The sequence below is a fragment of the Penicillium odoratum genome (genome assembly GCF_028828045.1).
Source record: "Penicillium odoratum strain IBT 22623 chromosome Unknown utg000005l_segment0_segment0, whole genome shotgun sequence".
Lineage (NCBI taxonomy): Eukaryota > Fungi > Ascomycota > Eurotiomycetes > Eurotiales > Aspergillaceae > Penicillium > Penicillium odoratum.
Window position 1 is genome coordinate 4,685,559 of NW_026643147.1, and position 24,934 is coordinate 4,710,492.

At 47.9% G+C, this 24,934-nt stretch overlaps 12 protein-coding genes across 12 annotated transcripts; 6 read left to right on the plus strand and 6 right to left on the minus strand.

Annotated features, from left to right (window-relative positions):
- Positions 1-453: 453 nt before the first annotated feature.
- N7520_007295 (ISP domain-containing protein) lies at positions 454-1,257 on the minus strand (the record flags this gene model as incomplete). Its single annotated transcript, XM_057141229.1, has 1 exon — positions 454-1,257. The coding sequence occupies one exon, from the start codon at positions 1,255-1,257 to the stop codon at positions 454-456; it is 804 nt and encodes a 267-aa protein (XP_056995235.1).
- A 535-nt stretch (positions 1,258-1,792) lies between these two features.
- Positions 1,793-3,086, minus strand: N7520_007296 (uncharacterized protein; the record flags this gene model as incomplete). The annotated part of the gene is made up of 4 exons (XM_057141230.1): positions 1,793-1,955; positions 2,000-2,146; positions 2,196-2,334; positions 2,381-3,086. 4 exons carry the CDS (start codon positions 3,084-3,086, stop codon positions 1,793-1,795), a joined length of 1,155 nt encoding a protein of 384 aa, XP_056995236.1.
- A 211-nt stretch (positions 3,087-3,297) lies between these two features.
- Positions 3,298-6,356, plus strand: N7520_007297 (uncharacterized protein; the record flags this gene model as incomplete). The annotated part of the gene is made up of 10 exons (XM_057141231.1): positions 3,298-3,306; positions 3,349-3,524; positions 3,569-3,929; positions 3,979-4,035; positions 4,083-4,233; positions 4,371-4,452; positions 4,503-4,677; positions 4,730-5,090; positions 5,141-5,451; positions 5,499-6,356. 10 exons carry the CDS (start codon positions 3,298-3,300, stop codon positions 6,354-6,356), a joined length of 2,541 nt encoding a protein of 846 aa, XP_056995237.1.
- Positions 6,357-6,737: 381 nt separating this feature from the next.
- N7520_007298 (alkene reductase) lies at positions 6,738-7,996 on the plus strand (the record flags this gene model as incomplete). Its single annotated transcript, XM_057141232.1, has 3 exons — positions 6,738-6,956; positions 7,007-7,337; positions 7,389-7,996. The coding sequence occupies 3 exons, from the start codon at positions 6,738-6,740 to the stop codon at positions 7,994-7,996; spliced, it is 1,158 nt and encodes a 385-aa protein (XP_056995238.1).
- Positions 7,997-8,063: 67 nt separating this feature from the next.
- Positions 8,064-10,362, minus strand: N7520_007299 (major facilitator superfamily domain-containing protein; the record flags this gene model as incomplete). The annotated part of the gene is made up of 2 exons (XM_057141233.1): positions 8,064-9,913; positions 9,960-10,362. 2 exons carry the CDS (start codon positions 10,360-10,362, stop codon positions 8,064-8,066), a joined length of 2,253 nt encoding a protein of 750 aa, XP_056995239.1.
- Positions 10,363-10,987: 625 nt separating this feature from the next.
- On the minus strand, positions 10,988-12,034 carry N7520_007300 (uncharacterized protein; the record flags this gene model as incomplete). The annotated part of the gene is made up of 3 exons (XM_057141234.1): positions 10,988-11,383; positions 11,433-11,974; positions 12,022-12,034. 3 exons carry the CDS (start codon positions 12,032-12,034, stop codon positions 10,988-10,990), a joined length of 951 nt encoding a protein of 316 aa, XP_056995240.1.
- Positions 12,035-12,838: 804 nt separating this feature from the next.
- On the plus strand, positions 12,839-13,968 carry encD (Fe(2+)/2-oxoglutarate-dependent oxygenase encD; the record flags this gene model as incomplete). The annotated part of the gene is made up of 3 exons (XM_057141235.1): positions 12,839-13,064; positions 13,109-13,587; positions 13,633-13,968. The coding sequence occupies 3 exons, from the start codon at positions 12,839-12,841 to the stop codon at positions 13,966-13,968; spliced, it is 1,041 nt and encodes a 346-aa protein (XP_056995241.1).
- A 429-nt stretch (positions 13,969-14,397) lies between these two features.
- N7520_007302 (MFS transporter) lies at positions 14,398-16,286 on the plus strand (the record flags this gene model as incomplete). The annotated part of the gene is made up of 7 exons (XM_057141236.1): positions 14,398-14,585; positions 14,633-14,684; positions 14,731-15,047; positions 15,097-15,243; positions 15,299-15,669; positions 15,718-16,005; positions 16,054-16,286. The coding sequence occupies 7 exons, from the start codon at positions 14,398-14,400 to the stop codon at positions 16,284-16,286; spliced, it is 1,596 nt and encodes a 531-aa protein (XP_056995242.1).
- Positions 16,287-16,805: 519 nt separating this feature from the next.
- N7520_007303 (polysaccharide deacetylase family protein) lies at positions 16,806-17,834 on the plus strand (the record flags this gene model as incomplete). The annotated part of the gene is made up of 3 exons (XM_057141237.1): positions 16,806-16,911; positions 16,961-17,642; positions 17,696-17,834. 3 exons carry the CDS (start codon positions 16,806-16,808, stop codon positions 17,832-17,834), a joined length of 927 nt encoding a protein of 308 aa, XP_056995243.1.
- A 1,358-nt stretch (positions 17,835-19,192) lies between these two features.
- N7520_007304 (uncharacterized protein) lies at positions 19,193-20,691 on the plus strand (the record flags this gene model as incomplete). Its single annotated transcript, XM_057141238.1, has 2 exons — positions 19,193-19,448; positions 19,499-20,691. 2 exons carry the CDS (start codon positions 19,193-19,195, stop codon positions 20,689-20,691), a joined length of 1,449 nt encoding a protein of 482 aa, XP_056995244.1.
- Positions 20,692-21,203: 512 nt separating this feature from the next.
- Positions 21,204-23,021, minus strand: N7520_007305 (putative DNA 3'-phosphatase Tpp1; the record flags this gene model as incomplete). The annotated part of the gene is made up of 9 exons (XM_057141239.1): positions 21,204-21,368; positions 21,429-21,574; positions 21,691-21,751; positions 21,817-21,953; positions 21,999-22,123; positions 22,171-22,476; positions 22,526-22,638; positions 22,716-22,876; positions 22,931-23,021. The coding sequence occupies 9 exons, from the start codon at positions 23,019-23,021 to the stop codon at positions 21,204-21,206; spliced, it is 1,305 nt and encodes a 434-aa protein (XP_056995245.1).
- A 344-nt stretch (positions 23,022-23,365) lies between these two features.
- Positions 23,366-24,250, minus strand: N7520_007306 (mediator of RNA polymerase II transcription subunit 18; the record flags this gene model as incomplete). The annotated part of the gene is made up of 2 exons (XM_057141240.1): positions 23,366-23,687; positions 23,763-24,250. The coding sequence occupies 2 exons, from the start codon at positions 24,248-24,250 to the stop codon at positions 23,366-23,368; spliced, it is 810 nt and encodes a 269-aa protein (XP_056995246.1).
- Positions 24,251-24,934: the final 684 nt, after the last annotated feature.

The following is a 24,934-nucleotide window of genomic DNA, read 5'->3' on the forward strand; positions in this document are numbered from 1 at the left end:
CTTCTTTTAGCTTTGTGTTCATACCTCCAGGTGCTTTATGCAGAGCAGGCCATATCTCCTGACCTCCTATTTGCTCTTCCCTTTTACGATGCTCCATGACCATATCTCGTACGCTGTTCTGGAAGTGAAATGGTCCCTAGAGTATTGTCAGCAGAGAAAGTAGTAGATCAAAAACACCCTACCTTCTCCTTGCTTGGATGAAGCTCTCCATTGGTAAAAACCCCACTATTCAGATTCTCCTGTGTTCCAACACAAAGTTCTCTATCCTCTTCCAACACTTGTTTATAAAAAGCATTGATATTCTCAAACTCCTCATTCGTAGCGTCTCGATGCCGATACACTTCGTTTTCGACTTTGCTGGTGGTAGCAGTCAAGGGAATCATGCGTTGAATATAAAAAAATTTATCTCTACCACTCACAATCAGCTTCGAATCCACAGTCCAGATACTATACTTACGTGACTGTTACAGAAGTAGTCGGGAAGAAGTAAGTGATCGCCCGTCGAAACTGCGCATCGGTATTCTCTTTATTAAAGATATGGTGTTCCATATAGCCAGCCTTAGGCTCAACCCGATACCGTGGTAGATCCGAAACACCACTGATAAGAGGATGAGAGGTTGCACAATGATAACACTCATTGTAATTCTCAATCAATCCCTTCCAATTGGCTTCCACATCCATATCCCAGTAATGGTCGAAGGTGTATTCCCCAGCAAAGTCGAAATCCTGCATTCTCGGCTGTTCGTCGATGCGCTGGTACTCGTCCTCCCACTTGACATCAGGATTTCCGGCTTGCAGGTTCACCCAGACAAAACCCGCTTTATCGATATGAACATTTATTGGCAGTAAGCCCTGTTGCCTCTTGTCGAATTCCGGAACCGTTTCGAAGCGTGGTGCTTTTGCTAGATTTCCCTTAAGGCCGTACGACCATCCGTGGTATTTGCAGCTCAAGATCGAGGTGAAGCCTGATTGAGCTTGAACGACTGGAAATGCGCGGTGTCGACATATATTATGGAATCCGTTGATGTTCCCATCGCGGTCTTGTATCAGGAAAAATGAGAAATTGGCGACTGTGAATGAGATAAAGTCCCCAGCTTTGGTGAACCGGCTGGAATGCGTGAGGAGAAGCCATCTTTTGGAGAAAATGGCACGACGCTCGAGCTGATACATGGCTTCAGAGCGATACCATGATGCTGGCAGGCCCCTCGGGGATAGACTTCCTTGGGTGCTTGAGGTCCAATTGAATAATCGCCACATCTTAATGCTTGATACACGTGAATCAAGAGTTGGTCTAGTTCAATATTCTCCATCTTCCTTTTCACTTAATAGTGCGACATATATGTACGTCGTCGGTGAGGGGAACGAAGTAAACAATTTACTATCTATAGAATGGGGAGCGGGGAATGTGGTATATTGATAAGCTTGGGCTATCAAGAATGGGGGTACCACCCAAGCCCATAGAAATAACATCAAACAGACTAAACCGAGATATATCTGAATTTCCGATTGCTATGAGTAAATTTTATCTAAAGTCTAGAATTTAACAAACCACTTATAGACTTCCAACACCGATTCACCTGGTTATTGTTGTTAGCTTTTAAACTGTGAAGTTGAGATGAGAGACGTACATCTGCAATATGATCGTATCCCAAGAGCTTCGGTGCTAAACCAGGATCTCTCCAGGCCAAAGCTTCTCCTTCCGGTGTTGGTGTCATCTGCATCTTACAATCTCTTTCTTGTTGCTCAGGACCATCATGGAGATGGTATAGATACTGCTGAACATTGCCCCGTTCTACCACCATTTTTGTTCGCTGCTTTCGACATTCCTGGAAGACTGCCAATGCGTGTCTCTTGGCATGCAGGAACTGGGGGATGTCTTCCTTATATGGGGACTGTTGGGAAGCCGGGAGAGACATTCTCCAAGAACAGCGCCATCTTCGAAAGCCATTCCAGCTCTATTACTGTTAGATAACCCTTATGAGCAGATAGAGTGACGTACCCGGAAGCTAAATATGGCAGGGTTGCGTGGACTGCATCGCCCAGCATCACCCATGCCCCTGATGGATGTGCCCAGTTGAAGTCTCCGAATCGGATGCAAAGACGCCATTTTTGCACTGTTTGGCACAGTTTGAGCAGCTTTTGAATCCTGTAATGGTTAATAACGAAAACCCATAGAATATTTGATAAGTACCAACCTTGGGTCCCATCCTTGGAATAATGAGCACATTTCCTCCACATTACCTTCTATAGTAGTGGCCAAAGACTCCTCTGGAATATCGTCGGGTACGAGAAGAACCATATTGAACAAATCTCCTCCACGGAGCACATAGTTCACTATATAGTCAGAATGAGAGTGGATGGTTAGAAGGGAGAAGCATACCTGCATGAGCATCAGGACCAAGCCAGTAATTCACCTGTGGATCATCCACGAATGGAGCCAACTCAGGATCCTTGCGCATCTCCTTAGTAGACAAAAGTAATCGATATGCCAGATCACCCGTCTTAACCGGTGGATCTTCACGTCCAAGTAATTCCTCGGTCAATTTCCCAAAAATTCCATCTGCGCCAAGAATCAGATCCCCTTCCCACTGTCTTCCATCCGCAGCACCTGCCGTCGCCGCCGCTCCATCATCCCTCACACGAACATTGGTGATTCTTGCACTGCATGTCATCTGGACACCCAACTCCAAGGCACGCGCAACCAGACACCGCTGCAGGTCCGCACGATGAAAATCCCGATACCACGTCCCAGGATACCCTTTCTCCGACTCGTGAAAATCCAAAGATGAAATATGATTTCCCTTCCATCCGATAAAGTTGCACACGCGCGGAAACGTCATATACGGTGTCAGTGCCTCCTCCAGACCCCAATGCTGAAGGACCCGGGAACTATTAGGCAGAATCTGAATTCCTGCGCCGACTTCTTTGATTTCGGAGGTTGCTTCAAGGATGTGTACTTTGTGTCCGGCCAAGGCACAGCTTATGGCTGATCCCAGTCCGGCGAGACCTGCACCCACCACTAGGACTAGCAGCTGGCATGATTCGAATCGATTCTGTTGTAGCTTGATGTGGATGCGAGGTGCCATGATCAAGACAAGGTAGAAGTTTCCGACTTCCGTGCGAGATTTCAAATGTATTGATGGGGTATTTAAGATTGATTGCTTTACACGGAGCTTCTGGGGCAAAGATGGGGGTTAGTGTCTACAGTGTACCTATGACTGCCGATGTCTGATATCTGGAAACATTCTGCCCTTCTCTCCTGCAGAATTGTTTGCCTCTTGTTCGTTTTGCACAATCATGTCCAAGGTATGCTCTTCCCCATATCTTGAATTTTCTCTAACAACTCAGTTTTCTCTCCAAGGTCGCACCGCACTGGTGACAGGAGGCGCCCGAGGATGCGGTCTAGCTTTTGCGCGTGGGCTAGCAGAGGCAGGAGCGAATATTGCTATCTTCGATGTCATAGCACCGGATGAAGCTTTCGGCTTAATTGAAAATGAATTCGCTGTGAGGACCGCTTATTACAAGTGAGCATTGCTATTCCAGAATCTACAGTGACTGACCCGTACAGAGTGGATGTTTCCTCCCAAGAAGCCCTCCAAAACGGCTTCATCGAATTTCAAAAAGAATTTGACAATGCACTGGATATCTGTGTTCCTTGCGCCGGAATCAATCGTCATCTCCCATTCCTAGAATTCACCTTCAAAGACTATCAAGACCTTCTCTCGATCAACGTGCTCGGACTATACTTTACAGCCCAATTGGCAGCCAAGCAGATGATCGCGAATGGGACAAAACATGGCAGCATTGTTCTTGTGGCCAGTATGGCAAGTCACATTGCCATACGCGACCAGCTATGCAGTGCATACTGTGGGACAAAAGGAGCAGTTAGGTCAATGTGTCCCGCGATCGCAAAAGAGCTCGCAGAATACGTGAGTACGAAAAGTCCGTAATGAAGCTGGAATACTGAGTCCGATCCAGAATATTCGCGTCAATTCAATCTCTCCAGGCTATGTCCGGACCGAAATGACTGCAGCTGTAGGTCTGACGAACCCCCATCTTGTACTGAACTAATGGGGGTATAGTTCCCCCATCTTCTCGAAAGCTGGAAATCGGAAGCGATGAATGGACGGGTTGCCGAGCCGGAGGATATTATGGGAGCTTGTGTGTTCTTGGCTAGTGACGCGAGTTCATACATGACGGGGCAGGATATCATTGTAGATGGGGGAGTGAGTCGTTGGTAGAGCAAGAGTGGGGGGTGTTTTGTACCTTCTCCGCATCTCGTGATTTATAACTACTTTATCATACAATGAAGAGAATCTCAGTTCACAATCAATCTGACACCAAAAGACAAAAAATGGCTCCAAGTGCAGATCATGAAGGATATAGCTTTGGCCCTGTTGATGCGACTACAGTTGTAGTGGTCGGGGCAGGCCCATCTGGTTTGATGCTTGCGTAGGTCACCTCCAATCCAACTCTCACAATATTGCTGACGTGTTTTCAAGGTGCAATCTTGCTCGTTTTGGAATTGACGTTGCTATCCTTGACGATCGCCCTGACAGAACCTCCACAGGCAAAGCAGATGGCATGCAGCCCAAGACCATCGAAACTTTCAAGCAGATGCGACTTGCAGAGCCCTTGCTGAAGAACGCGGCTTTCGTATATGACATTTCCTTTTGGGTTAGTCTTTTCCCAAAATTGGTCGATCCTACTAACAATTTTTATGATTTAGCAATCCGCAGCAGACGAATCACTTCACCGAACAGGTCGTCAAACGCACTACCCTGAGCATCTTGTTGGAGCATCCGATCCGTATATCCTCCTAGCTCACCAGGGAATGATTGAAGAGGTTCTGATTGATGATATGGAGTCGAGAGGCGTTTCCGTGACGCGCAATGCCCGCTTCTTATCCTGCGCAACGGGACCAGGGCAGCTGGAGGTTTCTTACGAAGACCTGTCAACCAATACAGTCAAAAGTATCCGTGCAGATTATCTCGTTGGGTGCGATGGTGCAAGGTCGAAAGTGCGAACCTTCATTCCGGACGCTGAGCTCGAGGGTGAAATGACCAACGCATCATGGGGCGTTCTAGATGGTGAGTTTGGCGATATCACTGCTGTCTACGTGCTAACATATTACATAAAGGTGTCATTGAGACCGATTTCCCCGACTTGTGGAGCAAGGTAGCAGTCCGCTCCCACACTGCTGGATCGATTCTCTGGATTCCTCGAGAACGCAATATGACCCGGTTATATGTTGAGCTAAGCGCAACAGATGGAGAAAGAGTGGATAAAGCAAAGGCAACAACGGAGTATGTCATGCAACGGGCAAAGGAGGCAATGAAGCCATTCGAACTTGACTGGAAGACAGTAGAATGGTTTGGGAATTACGTGGTTGGCCAACGAGTGGCGAAACACTTCATGGATCCCGATGCAAGGATCTTTATCGCCGGGGATGTAAGTCCACCCATTTCTCTGGTATTTCCATCATTCTAACAGTCCAGGCTGGCCATTGTCATTCAGCGCTCGCAGCTCAAGGTGCCAATACCAGCATGCACGATAGTTTCAATTTGGCATGGAAACTCAACCTCGTGATTCGTGGGCTAGTCAAGCCATCTTTACTATCTACATATGAAGAAGAGCGACGCAAGATTGCCAATGATCTTATAAGTTTTGATACAGAGCATTGCAAAGCATTTGAGCAGGGGGAAGTGGCTTTGGCAAAGAATTTCAACGACAATATCAGATTCATCTCGGGCGTGGGAGCTGAGTACTCTGTCGGCATGTTAAGTCGTGCTAGTTGTGTATCTAGACCACTTCATCCTGGTGGATTGCAAGTTCCAGCTAAGGTAACACGTTATATTGATGCGAATCCGGTGGATATTCAACTTGATATTCCTCTGCTGGGTCAATTCCGCATCTATTTCTTTGTTCCAGATGTTCCAGTCTCGTTGGAATTCTTGAATACTCTTTGTGGATGGTTGTCCAATGAGCTCAATGCGATGGTTATCCAATCAAAGCAGTCATACAATAAGCGACCCCGGGGATTGGCCCTAGCAGATGAGTTCATGTCGCCGCAAAGATACACCACTGTGTCCGATATTTTTACATATGCAATGGTGACCCGGTCCACCAGGTCGGACTTTGAGATTGCAGACTTACCGCAGCTGTTGCAAGATAGTCGGTGGACTTTATATCTTGATATAAATGCCACACAGAAGTGGTTTGGAGAGCTTGAGGAGAGAGTTGGAATCGCGATTGTGCGTCCTGATGGATATTGCGGAAGCATTGAAACATGGGGACTGGAGTCAGCAGTTCAAGCAGGACAATGGATAGAAGACTACTTTGCATTTATGATGTAGTAATATCTGAAGATACAAATTGATTGTTTTTGGATGAAAATAAATACTACTCAATCTACTTATTCCGATTGTCTAAAATTATTGATAAACATACGAATGATCGATGATCTCTAAGCTGAAAATGCACAAGAACTCATCACTTCCACAGCATCAGATGTCTGGTTCTCCATAACTCTTGGTAAATCTCATCAATCCGCAAGGGTGGGGGCTCCACGGACTACAGTCCAATATAGATGGTGGGGGTAAATCTTCATGTATCCCACTATTATCCCACTTTCGTAGATCGGCATTTGAAGATCTAGTACTCTATTATCATTTATTCCGGTTATTTAATAGCAGCCAAATCATCCTTAGAACAATACAAACCAATTACTACCAGCCATGGGATCAGTCGACGTTATTGGTCCACTTTTCCAGCCCCTCCGCTTGGGGGCGCTCTCCCTCCAACACCGCGTCGTTCAAGCTCCATGTACTCGTATGCGAGCTACCAAGGAGACAGACGGTGTGTTTGTTCCAAACGATCTCAATGTGGAATACTATTCCCAGCGTGCTTCTGCAGGTGGTCTTATGATCACGGAGGGAACACCAATTAGCCGGCTGGTGAGTACGCTACCTTTCTTCAAGAGGTAGTCTTGACGAAGATAATTTAGGCTGCGGGTTATCCAGGTGTACCTGGAATTTTCACATCCTCCCAGATTACCGGGTGGAAGAAAGTCACCGATGCCGTGCACGCCAAAGGTGGTTTGATCCTTTGTCAACTGTGGCATGTTGGCCGTGCGACTGTCCCTTCCCTAATTGAGGGTGAGCAACCTGTTAGCTCCAGTGACATTCCAATTAGTGGAAACGCCTTGGATGGAACTGAGTATTCAGCCTCGCCTCCACGACCGATGACAGTGGAGGATATCCAGCATGTTGTGAAGGAGCATGGTGCAGCAGCGAAAAGGGCGATTGAGGCAGGATTTGATGGTGTGGAGATTCATGGTAAGGCTTCAGAACATTTTCAAGTTTGGGGGTGATACTAAATCAATCCAGCCGCGAATGGGTACCTTCTCGACCAATTCCTTCATGACAATGTCAACAATCGCACCGACGAATACGGAGGGTCCATTGAAAAGCGGTCCCGTCTCGTTATCGAAGTCATCAAGGAAGTCACCGTCGCTATTGGTGCTGACCGTGTCGGAATCCGGCTGTCTCCTTACAACTACTTCCAAGATACCCGTGATTCCAATCCTAACGCAAACTGGCTCTCCCTTTGCTCCACGATCGCCGGTCTACCAAGTGAATCGAAGCCAATCTACGTACACATGGTTGAGCCGAGATTCGACGAGGTGCTTGATGAGAGCGCCAAAATTGACTCATTGGCCGTGGAGAGGGCATCCTTGGATGTGTTCCGACCAGTTCTGAAGAAAGGGAACGTCGCACTTCTGGCGGCTGGCAACTTCAACGCAGAGAATGCGGGCCCAAAGATTTTCAATGATGCTGCAGATGCGGTGGTATTTGGTCGGTACTTTATCTCGAATCCTGATCTACCAAAACGGCTGAAGGAAGGATTACCATTGAATCCATACGATCGGACTACCTTCTATGGGGCGGAGCCTGCCGAGAAGGGGTATACAGATTATCCTTTTTATAGCAAATAAATCGAAACAGAAAGAAGAAGTATACAATTGACATCAGACTATATAGACAATCAATATCAAGACAGGTTCAAGACAAACTCATCAAAACCTTCATTGCATCGTGGACTACAGCCCACCTAACAGTCGCCAACTGCTGTGCCATCGCCGCTGTTAATGGTTTAGGATCGTACTTCCCTGACAATGCTGACAAGTCAGTATCACTTGGACAGTTGGTCATCATCACAATCAATGAAGACAGATCGGTAGTTACTCGGTGCTCAGATGCAGAGAGATCCATCCCACGGTGAAATATCCAGCAATTCAACGTAGCCAGGTACAAGCACCATGGAAAATGGAAGGCATCCGTCTGATCCCAGTCATGTAGACTTAGCACAGCATCTTGGAGTAAATTCGATGAATGTCGAGCTGCCGCCCATGACGCCCCCGAATCCTCATGTAGCCAGCGAAGAATGTTCCGCTGAGATCGCGACTGGTCCGCCGGGGTAACAGTGCGCCCAAGGATATTGGTAGCCCCAGCGACAATTTGCAAGTCTAGAATCTCAACGTTCAAAGCAAGAGATGCCGCATGGTAGAGAGCGTGTGATGCCACTTTAACTCCGGTAAATCGGCGTTGGTCGGCCGTCTGCGCGATTTTCATGGCAAGGCAATCTGCATCGAAATCTACCTTCCAGAAGTCATATGATCGCTTCATGCGTGGGATCCAGGCTCCCACTTTCTCTGGAGTTTCAGATCGGAGGGTTGTTTGGTCTCGACGTTTCAGATCTGCCGAGACGGACATTAAGCCGTGCAGAATCACCGAGCGGGCGAAGACATTTAGATCGCGGGGGCGAGGCGATGCTCCTGGAGTGATATACCCCTTGAGAACGGTGAGAAAAGGCCGACTCGTTTCACGTGCCGCTAAATGGGCCCATTCTCGAGCCGAGGATGCCTCCCATGCGGCACTACTACATGGCAAGGATGATCTAATCTCAAAGGCGGACATACACAAGGACTGAGAGAACAGGGCTGCGTGTTGGGTATCCCACATAAAACAATGCATGGCCAGACGCTTTCTCTGCTCGAGATCCATGGCCTGTCTCCATGCATGTTCCAGGTCCTCCGACTGGGCCAAGGCGGAGTCTTGAATGCTGCAGCAATTACTCCGACGGATAAGTTTTATCAGAACGCAGTGAAATAGTTGTGCCCTCTCCCGCTGTTTCGGACCCGCTCTCATTTTTCCAAAGCAGTCTATGAGAAGCATAGTTTGTAGGACCCATAGGTCAGGCTGGGGCGAAAAATCTGGATGTCCCAGGAGCTGAATTCGAAGCTTGTCATGGACTTCTACTGCCAGCTGGTGGGCCTCGCGCGTGCTGTATGTAGCGCCCATGAATAAAACGGCCGCTAGCAGGACTGGATCGATGGTGTTTGGATTGAACGTTGATTGATGAACCAGGGGGTATGTAGTATTGAAACGTATAAAGAATAGATCACAGTAATTCTGCAACGCGTTCAATGTAAGTAGGGGCGAGTTCAAAGCCATCGGTTGCCCATCAATGCCCATTGGGTGTGTCTGAGCCACGATTGACAGAATGCCTGTTCTAGCTTCTTCAGAAACTCGTGGTGAGTGTTGAGGCGAATTCGACCCCAGGTAAGATGATCCCGACATCCAGTCCATCTCCACCAGCTCTGGTGCAACCGAAGGCAGGGCTTCGTGTAAATTTTGAATTCTATCCATCATTGAGGCCACCTCCAGCAGGGCAGATGGGCCATCATTTTTATCTATATTCTGAGAGTCTGCTGATTGCATGCCATCCTCAAACGGTCCGGTGTCGAATCCCAGTGGAAAATCGAACTGGTGAAAAGCGTCATCGAGAGAGGCGACATCGAACAACCAATTATAATTGGAAGTTGCAGCAAATGGCAGATTGAAATCGGTCGCTATACTGATCAGTTTGTTCCAGACTTCAGGAATCGAAGCTCATACCTGTGTCCATGCCAAGGAAATCCCCTATCCCATCGCCAATGTTGAAGGACCCATCAGCGGCGTCAAATTGTCCTGGAATAGGCTCTACATATGGTTCGAATGGACCGCTAGGCATCATGGGTGCCAGAAATGGATCATTTTCGTCCATGGAGAGCGATGTAAGATCCGTCCCAGAACCGGGGGGAGATATGGGAGCATCGTTCGCAAAATCCTCCTCTTCCTCCGTCCACCCCCGGTCGGAACTTGTGGTAGAAGTCGAAGATCTCACTGCTGACCTGATCTCTCGCTGCGACGGACGTACAACAATTGTACCGTCACCAGCTCTGCGAGTTCGTTTGCGTGTTTTCAATACTCCGAGCCCCGGTCCGCCGGCTTCTGCATCTCGCTTACTATGCCGTAGCATATGCCGTTCTAAGAATTTAGCACAATCCCACAAAAAGAATCAATGGTCTTACCTAATAAATCTGGTCGCTGAAAGTGTACAGAACAGCGCTCACAGGTGAAACCATGACGCGGCTGCTCGTGATTGAGTGCATGTCGACGGAGATGTTCTGCCCGGGTGAAGCTCTTGCTACAACCAGGATATTGACAAGCGTGGGTCTTCATAGTGTGAATTGTAGAGAAGAAGTTAAGAGCTTTGAGGGGGTAAATAATGTCGGAGTAAAGCCCGTCGTGACTGATAAGGATGCGGGGGAAGCTAATGATTGTCTTTCTTAGGTTATGCTATCCTGACCAATGACCAATGACATTATCATGCATTGCATTAAAAATTTATGTGCAAAATAAGGAAATTACAGGAAATAACGCCACTCCAAACTACGGACTCCATCTTTCAACTGACTAGTATCGATCTCACCCTCTCGCAATCTACCTTGTTCGCGATCCCGGCGACGGTTCTCCGTTCGCATCCATAACCCTAATCCCGTCACAAATACAATACAGACAACATTACAGCAACAAGTCGCTACCAAGGTAGGGATATATCTGAGCCATAATCAGCCACTGCACGTTTTAACTCTCTGTGGAACTTACTTAGGTGCATATTGAGTCCGAAACGTGGCTGCACTCAACACCCCCGCCAGGTTGCCCAAGCCAACCAGAAGCCCTGTTGTAGCTGCTCGTGAGTTCTCGTTGAGACTATTGTTATTATGCCAAGAATGCACAAGACATGATGGGATATAAGACCCTGCGGCCATCAAAAAGCAGGCAAAATAGGCAACGCCCTTATTGTGGAGAACGTCAATGGCGGCTAGGATTACCATTCCGACCAGAGAGATAGTCAGGGAGAACACAATATGAAATGCTCTTTCGCGAAAGAAATCGGATGATTTTGCAACGCAGAGTAACACCACTGCTCCGACAAGGTTTGGTGCTACTGTCCACAAGTTGGTTTTAACGGTGGAGAAGCCCAGACGCTCAACGATCTACACCTGTTAGATCTTGAATGGGCCTTGACATACTTAACGAACTCACCAAAGGAAAAAAGTTCATCGCAGTCGCATAAGCAACGGGGTATGTAAAAGCAATAACACACCACACGGGGAATTGCCAATTATTCCACGTCTGACGACAGGCTTTCCAGTCGAACGTTGTCGAGACTTCCGAGGATGAATCACGAAGCATTCTAGCAGTGGCTGCTGCTCTCTCCCTGTGGTCCAGAAACCAGGCTTTCTGTGGTGTATCCGGTAGCAAGAAGAAGCCCAGAACACCCGAAAGCAACGTCAGGCTGCCCTCAATTATAAACAACCACTGCCACCCCTTCACAGCGGAGTCATTAATTTGAAACACGCCAAATGAGATAAGTCCACTGAAGGCAGAGGCTAGCACTGCAAATGATTGCATAATGGCCAGTCGGAATCCTATTTCCCCTCGGGTGTAGAATAGTGTCATGTAAAAGGTGGCACCGGCAAAGAATCCGGCTTCAAATACACCCAATATTATTCGAATCGAGAGAAGGGAGCCAAAATCTTTGGCGGCACACTGGCAGAGCGCAAGAACTCCCCAGACCACTGACACTAAATTAACTGTTAGCAAGGTCATTGGACTCTAGATGAGGACTAACTTGATGATAGCATGATTCGGCCAGAGTAGAGTTTGATCAGGAGATTCCAAGGTAGATCGCACAGGCCGAATGGGATATAGAACAGTAGAATCAACAGAGAATAGTCATTTCCTCTGAGATGTAGATCTTCATCGAGTCCGTCGGTTTTGGCATTTGCTAGATTGCTCTGACTTTCTTAGTAAAATTAATCGGTATGGAGTATTGATAACCTACTCGGTCCATACAGTCAAAAAAGTACATCTGCACCGCGTCAGTTGTTTTCATTCTGAACAGAAACTGCCTTCTCTCACCAAGCAAAGTAGGGGTAACACCCAGAAGTCGACTTTCTTACGATATCGCTTTTCGGCCTCCTCATCCATATACACGGTGCTCGCCCCAATATCAACCATAGCGTTTGATTCATCCATAATTCTTTGGTCAGCCATGCTAATCTTAGTTACTTTTGGGGTCGAGGTTGCGCGGTTTGATCTGACATGCTTTATAGGCCCCTTGCATTTGTACCTCAACACCAACTATTCATTGTGTATATCTACAGTGTTGCGGAGTACTCCATACCTTGTGAATTCAAAGGCATAAACTCTGTAGCCAATCAAAATCTTGCAGATCATCTTATCGCCTGGTATTAATTATCCCCCATCTTTGATGTGACCCCACTCTTGCTCTTGACTTGACTAAGAATCTAGGCTTGAATGTCACAGCTTGTTAATTCAGTGACAACAATTCGGCATTCTATCGGACCGAAGGATGCGGAGTCGTTGAAACTGGATATATACACGTCAAGCGCATTTGACAAGTAAACTCCATACCAAATATCACCATGTCAGCTCCATCCGCTCCCCCAATTCTGGACTTCTCTCCAATTTATGGAGAAGACGATGAAGCAAAGGCCAGATTGGTCGAAGAGGTTCGCAAATGCTGTCAATACAACGGCTTCTTCCAAATCACCGGTCATCGCATACCATTGGTTTTACAGCGCCGGGTAATGGACTGCTCAAAGAGATTCTTCGATTTGCCACTGGAGGAGAAGATGGAGATCGATCAAAGTAAGCATCTCCGTTGGCAAAACGAACCCAACTAACACCCGCAGACCTGAACTCTTTCAATCGCGGCTATGAAATGCTCCGGTCGCAGATGCTAGAAGTTGGCACAAGTCCTGAGCTCAAGGAAGGACTTTACATCGGCGAAGAAATCTCCGAGGATCACCCGTACTTCCTACAAAAGAAATTGACCAGCGGTCCCAATCAGTGGCCTCGGACAGTTCCAGATGCTGAGGAGTTCCAGAAGACAACAATGGAATACTACCACGCGGTATTTGACTTGTCAAAGGACGTTCTTGCCGTTCTGGCATTAACTCTAGGCGTGGAAACCAGTTATTTCGATCCCCTTACTGACGGGGCTGTTGCGACGATGCGATACCTGCACTACCCCGCGCAGCCCAAGGATGCAGATGAAAAATTGAGTCGTGGAATTGGCGCACACACAGACTTCGGCTGCGTCACTTTATTGCTACAGGACGAGGTAGATGGTCTCCAAGTCCTGGATGCCCCGACAGGACAATGGCTTGATGTAAATATCCCCCCTTCCTCCTGCGTGTTAAACTAATAATTCCAGGTGAAACCCACTCCTGGAGCTTATGTTGTGAATCTGGGAGATCTTTTCATGCACATGGCAAATGATAAATACAAGTCAAATACCCACCGGGTAATTAATAAGTCTGGCCAGGAGAGGTACTCGATTCCGTTCTTCTTCAGCGGGAATCCGGATTATCTGTGCGAGTGCTTGCCGAATTGCCGCGCGTCGGAAGAAGATGCCAAATATCAAGCTATAACTGTTCAGGATTGGGTTACCGCTGCATATAAGAGGAGCTATGGTCGGGCGGACAAATACAATAAAGAGATGGAGGCGAAGGCGGTTGAGATGCCTGGTGTGGCTGCAGTCGGTGCGTAAACCTGGCTACATGTTGAGACTGGTTGTCTGTTATTATTCATACCATAAATACTTTTTGTCGTAAAAGAAAACAGGATTATTCAACAAAATGAATGAAATAAGCTTAAATTTGATAGGATATAGACGTCTGGTCCAGTGAAGCAAAGGTTGAAATCGTGTCATGACGTCATTCGATCTATGGCTCTCTGGTCTACCATCTCAGGTCAATATTGCTTAATCCAGACCTTATCACTTCTAGCCTTACACCCCAAAAGTGGGGGATCAGACCATCGTATCGCTGCCACCCACCCTTGTTATCAATCTGAGCTGCAAGGGGGATCCCATTGGCCGATGAGAAATGTCAACAAAGCTTCCAACCCTATCCATACATGCGAATGAGTATATGAACAGACCGCTCTAGAAGCAAAGTGCTCCAGCGTCAATTCCATAATGGACGAAATACACTCTGAAAGGAAATACTCTTCAAGCCCGGAGAACCAGGCTGATGAAGATACGGGGAAAATCATGTCCCTTGGTGACAGTGAAGTCGAGCAATTCTATGGCTCCTCTACTACGCAGGCGTACCGACTGAAGTCAGAAGTGGTAGGGCAATGCATGGAAGAGATTGGCATGGGAAGGTAATTGGTATCTACATAATCGCGGTAAGCGAGTCTAACAAGGCCAGATTTCAATGGAAACTCTTCGTGGTAACTGGATTTGGCTGGATCGTGGACAACGTATGTGCTCACACATCAAACGCTTTACATTAATTGACCGTTAAAGTTTGCATCACAAGGTATCGGCAGCGTGCAACCCCCCATTGAACAAGAGTTCTCGGATATCAGCAAAGTCAGCTATAGCTCTGTTGCATATTACGTTGGCCTTATCATCGGCGCCTCTTTCTGGGGTCTGTCAAGCGACCTTATTGGTCGTAAGCCCGCATTCAACTGTACACTTCTTATTGCAGGTATATTCCTTTGCGCCACGGCCGGGACGATGAACTTTATCGCTTTCAGTGCTTTCTGGGCCGTGATCGGTACTGCAACAGGAGGAAACGTACCTGTGGATTCGATGATATTCTTGGAATTTGTTCCTGGAAGGTGAAATCTCGCACTTGATCCAATAATTCCCATTGCTCATTGCTTATAGTCATCAATACCTCCTCACTGCCCTTTCTGCATGGTGGAATCTGGGCCAATTGATAGTATCTCTACTTGCATGGGTATTTCTGGCCAATTTTAGCTGTGCGACAGATGCGACTCCTGCAACTTGTTCTCGTAGCGAGAATATGGGGTGGTATATTACGCCACTTCCCCCTTGTCAGTCTTATCTAATGTTTGAATTGATTAAGGAGATATACGATGATTACACTTGGAGGGCTCTCTCTCGCTTTTACGTTTATTCGCATGTTTCTCTTCAAACTCCCCGAGACCCCGAGATACCTTCTATCCCAAGGACGAGACCAAGATGCCGTCGATGCCGTAAACTACGTTGCAAAACAAAATGGCAAGCCCGAGCCATTGACGATAGGCATGCTCCGTGAGATAGACGCCCGATTGGGCATGATAATCAACGAGGAAGAATCCCGCACAAAGCTTTCCGCCAAAGAAATCATTTCTGAGAACATGGACGCTTTCAAGGGGAAGCACTACCGCGGCTTATTCGCAACACGAAAACTCACCCAGCAAACCATTGTCATCTGGGCCGTATGGCTTACAGTTGGTATGATCTTTACCCATATGAAACTGCAGCAGATGATAACATTTCCAGGCATCGCATACCCACTATACTTCAACTTCCTCCCGTCGTACCTGGCAACCAAATTTACGTCAGATTCCTCTCTCTACCTCACATACCGTGACTACTGCATCGAATCAGCCGTTGGAATAGTCGGTCCGTTATCTGCTGCTGTATCGGTGAATACCCGCTTAGGTCGACGATGGATGATGGGTATATCGGCTGTAGTTACGGCCGTCTTCCTATTTGCCTACGTAGGGGTCAGCAACCCTACCTCCAGCTTAGCGTTCTCGTGTGTCACTGTTCTTTTGGCCAACTTTGGTAAGTTCATTCCTAGAAAAAGAAGTCAGGGCTAATCATTATTCATAGAGTATGCGATCATGTATGCCTTTACCCCGGAGTCATTCCCGGCTCCGCACCGTGGAACCGGGGTAGGTACTGCGGCTGCTTTGTTGCGGTTTGGGGGTCTTGTTGCTAGTTTGATCTCATCGCAGACTGGGTTCACCAGTGCTCCTATTTATGCTAGTGCGGCGTTGTGGGTGCTTGTTGGTGTCTACTGTCTCGGGATACCTTATGAGACACATGGACATGATGCACTATAGACCTCGGGCTATGTATTGGATTCATTGCTCTTTCTGATGATATGCTCTTAGAAGACAAAGTGGCCTAGATTGTAGAAATCTATTTATGCAGGATATCTCATTAGCAAAGATATTCTTTTCCTGTGCATTTTCTGAAATTTGAGATCTGTTATCTGAATGAGCAGTGCGGTTGAACTCGACCATGGGCCATGCAACTTCGGTGATGGCCAAATTCAACCTTGATAGCTGCAATCAAACTGACATACGTATGACCATTCGGCTCCGACCTCAATGATGGTCCGCCCCTACTGATTTCTGATCTACAGCGGGATACGCATGGGGACTGCACCAACCCCCACCCTTGATATAGGACTCCAATGATGGGGTAACACGAGCTGACAACCCCTCAACCCCTCATCTCTTCATTATCTCCAACTGGTCCAAATCACATATGAACCAATTGATCCTCCATTACTTGATCTTTTCCTATACGGCCCTGGGAGTGTACTAGCACTACGTATAGCATCAATCTCAAGTACAATGGGCAAAAAGCGCGTTCTCGTCGGATACGGCGTCGACATCGACGCAGTAGCCGGATGGTTAGGCTCATACGGGGGCGAAGACAGCGTCAATGATATCAGTCGAGGTACATACCACCTAGCCAGAGAAAAGCACCAAACTAACCCAGAACCTAGGTCTCTGGGCCGGCCACATCGGCACAACTCGGCTCCTAAAGCTCTTCTCGAAATACAACATCAAAGCCACCTGGTTCATCCCCGGCCACTCACTGGAGACATTCCCGGAAGAGTGCGCCCAAGTGCGTGATCAAGGCCACGAGATCGGACTCCACGGGTACACGCACGAAAATCCAAGCTGTATGAGCGAAGAGCAGCAACGCGACATCCTCGATAAGACCTACAGACTACTCACGGAGTTCTGTGGAAAGCCTCCACGCGGCATTGTAGCGCCCTGGTGGGAAGCCAGTTCGGAGATGGTGGATCAACTACTCGCCTACGGGATCGAGTATGACCACTCAATGTCGCATGAAGATTGTCAGATGTATTGGTTGCGAACGGGGGATACGTGGACGAAGATCGACTACAGTCAGAAGGCGGAGACGTGGATGAAGCCACTGGAACGGGGACAGACGACAGGGCTGGTGGAGATTCCGGGAAGTTGGTACATAGACGATTTGCCGCCGATGATGTTTATTAAAAATTCGGCAAATAGTCATGGGTGGGTGAATCCGAGGGATGTGGAGGATATTTGGAAGGACCATTTTGATTATTTCTACCGCGAGTACGATGAGTTTGTCTTCCCGATGACGATCCATCCGGATGTGTCTGGCCGGCCGCATGTGTTACTTATGCATGAGAGGTAAGACAACAGAAAACTGGGGGGGAGGAGAACATTGAGCTAATGCAGTACAGAATTATTGAATACATCAATCAACATGAAGGGGTGGAATGGGTGACATTTGAGCAAATGTGTGATGAGTTTAAGAGTAAGAATCAACCACCCGAGGGAGCCGTGATGCCGGCAGCACCGGGGAGTATTCTCAACGTTTAAGGTCTCGTATACAATGAATTTGTTCCACAATTTAACTTTTACCCTCTCTATAGACTTAATTCCAATTGGTTACGGAAGCGATTGTGATGAATCCGTCAAGAACATAAGTACTACTAAAATTTCAATTTTTATTCCGATAGTTGTTCCCGATCGGAGTAAGACCGGATGGATCCATGGTACTAAACCCTTTGCCCCTTTGCCTCCCGCAAGAACAACCAACCAAACAATCCCCCGATGGAAAACCGTTTGTGGTTCTCCATGTGGATCTGACGTCGGCAAGAATTGTCACTCGTCACTGAGCCGAACTAATTGTACTTTCCTAACGCTACTGTACTCCGATCTAGACCGTGTAACCCGCTCTGTCCTCGTACTAAGGTTCTGATGGGTAACTGTTGCTCTTGTGCGACACGTCGTTTTCGCGGGAAAGTGCCTTTGTCCCAACCAAGAGGTTACTAATCAGGCTGAATGTTGATTAAAGCTTGACTCAAATCCTGTCAAGGGAAAAACAAAACAGCGAACCAGATCAACATCCAATACTACGGCGTAGGGAAGAATTGAATGGGTCCATATGGCATCATAAGCTGAGAGAATGACCCACTAGTGAATCCACCGGCCTTTTGTCGAGGGATCTAGACACCGCCGATCTCGCACACAGCAGAAACCTTGACTAACTCACGATGGAATCTGATCGATGATAATAAAAAAAAATGGGGTAAAAGAGGGTAAGGGTTCGGGAGGGGCTTTGTAACACACAATGTAACTATATCTACATGAGAAAGAGAAAATACTTTTACTCCGTACAGACTTCATAGAATGGTAGAAGAACGTGGAAGCAAGTCCAACCATGGTTCAAGTCTGCTGTCAACCACCGGAACTGAGCGGAGTAAAAGAAATTTCCAATTAATCAGACGTTTTGACTAAGAAAAGATTTTATTCCATGGATAAACTCCGGTTTAGCGGTTCTTAGTGATTCTTAGCGTGGTTTAACGTCCCTGGGGATTTTACCCTCTATCGTCTTCTCCTCTGCCTCCTACATACTCGCCCCCAACGCCTTTTTTTTAATCTATTTCGACGGGCCAGAGTAGGGCCAAAGAGAGAAAAAACAAGATTCAAAATACTCCGTGACCATTATTACAATACGGTTATTTTTGGTCACACCGGATACAAGGATCTGGGGACTTATTATTTTCAGGCGCATTATCACACCCCGTTTGCCCACTTGCCCACCATTCCTGCCCAGCCAACTCACGACTTCCGGTTCCCCCGAACTGGAACACACCGCTTTGATTCATATTGTGCTGGTTTTCCCTAATGCTACTACATTCCAACTTATCCCCTACGCTACCTGCGCATTCGATATGCGGATACTGTCTCAAATCATCGACGCGAGAGACTCCTTCGACGCGGACTCCCGCCTCCCCTCTCTGATGAGCAATACTTCTGCTCCGGCCTCGCCGGCTCTCTCTCTGTTCTCCAGTCACAATCGCATCTCCAGTTCTGTTTCTTCTTTGGTGCCATCTATAGGCAACTCCATGGATAGTCCAAACCGAAATCCACTCTCCGGCGTGAAAGAAGAGGATCTGGCTCGTGACTCACTAGAGGATCAATATTTCCGTATGTTTCCCCAATAGCCTGTGCAGTGGCGAGTTCTAATCTTTCATTAGAACATTTCGAGTGTGGCGTGTCCACCGAAGAACCCTCTTTCCCCATGGATCCCTCCGATAGCTACGACTTGAGTGATGCAGGTATGGATTTTGCGCCATCGCCCAAAAAGCGTCGATCAGATACTCTGTCCATGAACGGTGTCTCTCGCATCAGCTCGCACATTTCGACCATGTCAACAAGATGGAAGTCCAAGCGAACCTCTGGAAGTCCTGAGCGAGACATTTTCCCCGATAATCTGCGATCGCGCGCCAACTCCGCAGCCTCCTCGGCCTTGGCAAGCCCTGCCTTGGGCCCAATCCACCGCATCGACTCGATCCCTCCATCTCCCGCCCGTACCATCTTCGAGGAGCGCATGAGCGATTCGGGAGCGCGTCCGATCGACATCACGAGGGCCAACAGCTTGAGCCAGGATGACAATGACAACCAGGCGACCACTCCACTTCTTCCTCCATTCATGGGCGAGGAACCCCTAAGCGTGATCGCCTCCCGAGTACAATCTCCACTGCAATCCCCCTCCGTGGCCGATGTGAGTGTGAGTGATTCACCGAAATACGTGTGTTCCGAATCCCGCTTCGCAGGCATCCCGTCACCGCCATTATCATCTCGACCCTCCATGGCCTCCATTAGCCGTCCTCGAGCCAGCACCACTTCCCGGACAGTCTCGGGAGAAGTCGCGCCATTCATGCTGTCGGATCCCAACGATGAATGGGCCAATAAGCTCGGTCATGCCAATTTCACCATCCTGCCCGACCCATACGAGCCCACAACCTGCGACATGAACACCTTCCACTTATTCCGCGCCGACTGGGATCTTGCTCGTTGCAACTTTGCCAAGCACCTTGTTCGTACTGGCGAACACTACGGTACAACTTCCAATATCTATAAGCTCACGGGCGAGAAATGGGAGTTCCTCAACCGACAGTGGCGACAGCTACACGATGCCCTGTTGAACCAGCTTGAGATGATCGATGGTGTCGCCCTCACCCTCACCCAATCAAATATCCACCAATGCGAGCAGGAAGTTCGAATTCCACGTCTCCACGATGACAAATTCCCCGAAATGGGAGACGAGGATATTGTCGGCCCGATGACAGTCGCCCCGGCCGCTGAGATCCGCCGATTCTGTCGACCCAAATCCATCAAGAAGCGCAACTTCTTCAAGTTCTTCCAGGATCTGGTCTCACGCCCTTAAATCGCCTCTCACTTTTCTTTTTCCTATATTCTGCCATCGAGCGAATCGCATATGATAATGACCTATAGACCTACCAGCGCGGCGTCGGAAAATCCATTGGACATCAGACGATCATGTCCGCCCTATCATGACATAATGTCTCTCGTCCTTTGTTGTTGTTTTTTTTTGGTTTTATGTATTGATGACTCACGACTCACGATTCGGACTGCGACTACTGTCTCGCATCGAATCATGCCTTTCCTTCGTCTTCTCATCTTGAGTCTTGGCTTTGTTTATGGATCGGGTTTTGTCCCCGTTTCCAATAGGGCTAAGCCCGTCCATTCCTTGTTTTACGATATACCCACCTGCATTTATCGTGTATTCCATAGATTAGACTTGTTTCGAGACAAAAGCTAAAGCGTGTCTTTTTCTATCGTTTCTTTAGATATCTCTTTGAGATTCATTTTGTACACAATACATTTCTTACTTTCTGGATACGATACAGAGTGTACATGTAGATGGATTGATGGTAACTAAACCCAATACCTACCCCAAATCTTACGCTCCTCATCAGTTCCTTCAAACCGAAACTTAACGGTAATGATATCGTCGAATCCCTCCTCAAGACGTGGCTCCTTGTATCGGCGCCCGAAATCCCCAAATGCAATTCCAGGAAGAGAAGTGCGCGCCTCGGGGTTCTACCGAAACAGTAAGTTCACTGCATATTCAAGTCCAAAAGTAGACAACTACCAACGAACCATTTCTTTGTTGCCAGCCCGAACGGCATTGTTGTGCCTGCATATCTCGGGCGGGGAAAGCAAGTGCACACAACGAATCGGAACACCCAATTCCTTCGCTAGCGTAATCCACACAAGTCTTGTCTCCGGGTCTGCGTTGGTATTGTCTGCGTGGAGCAATATTAGTGGAAGCCCACGATAAGCACTTGGCAGATGAGCACGTTGGTGCCCAACGACCAAGCTTAAGTGGATCAGGCACAGCAGGCCGAGGTATATGACTCACCGACAGCGACGGATTTCTTAGCCTCGAGGTATTCACGAGCTACTTTCAGGCATTTTGGGCGCTAGTGACGGGTTAGATTATTAGTTGCTTTTGTTGAATTCCAAGAAGATCAGGTCAGGTACTCACCGTCTTGAGGATGTCTTGGTTGACACGTTCGTAGCCCAATGGTTCGAGGTTATTCCGGAAATACGTTGATTTTCCTGAAGCTGGACTCCCGCAGAAGATCACTAGCTCGAGGGGGTTTTTGCGGGTGAAGATAGGGACTGGTGGTTGTCAGTACGATCCAAGTTCAAAGGTGTGTCACATACGAGGTTCGCTTGGTTCTGCTTTGGCGTAGACAGTGGGATCGAAAATTGTAAGAGGTTCTTCAGGGACGCCCCGGAAGTATGCCTCTGGTGTCTTGAAAGGCAGACCAACATTTGCCGCGAATCCACTAGATCAAAATCAGAGCTGTTTCGACATCGCAGCTTGGCATCTTACAGATCTGAAGACGAGTGGTCTTTTGGCCGTCCTGCAGCATCACCAACGAATATTGAGTTCCCTTTATCTATACCGGCCACATTGAGGTCATAGTCATCCACGAATTCCTTCCACATATCGGTGCGAGGCTTCCGATAATTATCATCTTCGGTGGCGGCATAGACGCTAATAGGGATGTTTAAGGCAGTCATAATAGCTGTGAGCTTCTCTTTAAACATGGCCAGGCTCTTCGAGTCGGCCTTTCCTGCTTTGATTTCCTTTTGAATGCTGATTTTTTTCTGGTTAGAAAAAATAACCAGTTGGTATCTGTAGGATATTAGAACTCAATTAATTTCAAATTGACGAGTGCGAATACCCTTGACTGTGCAAATCTTTCAGTATGCTTGTAGTATTACCCTCCCACCATTTCCAGTCATCCGCTGATCGAGGAAACACATTTCCAGAAGCCGTCTTAATCAACGTTGAATCCTGTCTAAATCAGCGGAACCATTCTCTGCTACTATCCTGAAACCTCTCGCAGTCCAACATAGATAGGTACGACTCACAAGATCAAATGCAGCAACCCTCCGATTCTTCTCCGGCAGCTTAACGGTGCTATTTTCAGGCGTATATTTACCGATGACGAGGCTTGTCCCGAGGATCCGCCATGTGATCGGCTTTGGCTTCTTTTGTGAGGCAGGAGTGAAAAATGACGCAGCGGCTGCTTCTGTGAAGCAAACATATCAGTATCCAGCTGTTTAATTGGTACAGATGGGCTGACTGCTGATACTTGCGCCAACCTTGCGGCGGAGTGGAGGTGGGGAGATGCTCCGAGTGGGGGAGGCGGCTCGCTTGACTCCCCCTTCGGTCATCCTGAGAGCTTTTGTTAAAGACGTTGTGGAGGTGGCCTGGGTTGAGGCGTGGGTGGAGGATAGGTGCGATTGTTGGTGGTTGAGATGATGTCAGGAACGGACGCGCATCGACGCGAAGTTCCACGAAGTCACATGTCCGAAGGAGCAAAATTAAGATTTATCACTACAGATCAATTACACGTAGCGCAGACTTTATAGATATTGTTTGTAAGAAGATGTTACTCTTGCTTTAATTTGAACTAATTTTATGTTAATTGGCGCTGATTTGGCGCTGAAGACCAAACTCGATTGGAGGCTGCCTCTCCGGGTATTTATGGCAGCCGGACGTGAATGCATATAACCCTTTACTTTGCCCTGGTATCCAGAGATAGCCGATCAGCCTGCTCCAGCTTTACCGCGGATTTGAGCTGTTCCCGCAACCCAAACAAATGCTGGGAGGCCGTCTTCATAGTCTCCTGGTTGCTTCCATCCTGGACAATGATGGAGGCTTGCAACACATAGCTCCCGGTCTTCTCCAGTGGTGCCATATCTTTGAACGCCGGAAGCTGCTGCCGAGGCACACGGAACTCCTTGTCAGAAGTGGGGTAATGTAGCACACGATGCAAGAAAATGGTGATATCGTTATGGATGAAGATATCGCCCTCGACCACATACTCAGTCACAAAGCTAAAGACTGGATTAGCATCTGACGGTCATAAGATCTGCAGTTATGGAACTTTAAGATCACGCCATGAAACGTACCTGTAGCCCCACGCATTCATAGCGGGGACGATATCCCCACGCGGGAGCGAGGCGCTCGCCATGACACGGGCCGTAACAGCAGATCGGGTCCCTGCCTCGGGAATATCTCGAAACTCCAATTTCCAGGGCTGCTGCTCATAGTCATATGACACTTGGCCCGTGGGCCTGGAGTCATCCATGCCGGCCATTTCGGTATCCTGATCAGGGACCGGTGCGGACCCAAAGGCGGTGTCCGAGACGGGGCCGACGACCTGAGTGTAGAACATGCCACCATTAAGCATCTTGTTGACGCGTTGCAGGTCCCCTGACTGCAGGTCTTGGCTGCCTCCTGTGCGGACTGTGGCGAGACCTGGTTTCCGATAGGCCTTGAAGATCAGCCGACGCTCAAGAGCGTGGCGAGGTTGCATGGCTGTCAGCCCGGTGAGTTGCTGAAGAAGCTCATGATGCTGATGAACCGGGACCGAGGCGAACAACAATAGCTCATGCATTTCGTGAAGATTGGAACGGGCGAAGTCGGGATGTGGTTAGTCAGGGTCCAAGCTTTGAGTGGCGCGATCCTTATCAATTCGGATCACATAAACCAGTTGAGAGCAATTGGTAATGAGATTGGCCCTTGCAGATAGATCATGAAAATCTTTCCCTCTTACTCTGGGCTTTTTGAATATTGATTTTTAGACAATCCACAAGATCATCCGAAATAAATGCAAAGTCACGAGTAAAAAAGAGAAAATGAACACTCCGTACAGTGAATGTCAACGCTTGTAAACCCTCAGTAGGAACGTAGAACGTCTCACGGGCAGAATCGTATGTGCCCACCAAGGAAGGTAGATCCTTCACGGGGAAGCTTCACCGGAGACTCGAATTAGGCAAAGGAAATCATCAAATGTCAAATTCCGTGCGGGGGAAATTCTATGGATTTTCCGCTTTCCGCGGCGCCGTCTGCCAATAGTGTAGCCAATAGAAGGAATTGCGTGACTAGGAACAAAAGTTCAAACTTCGGATTCACATCGGCCCCGAGCGGTTCGAACGGTTCAACCAAAAGCGGTAAAATCCATATTCAAAGCAGATTCTTATCTTTCCTCTTCTCCTCTTTTACCCCTCTACTTCTACTTCTTCTTTCTCTTCTTAAGTCAATCATTTTCAATCACGCATACTATTTGAAACGCAGAACC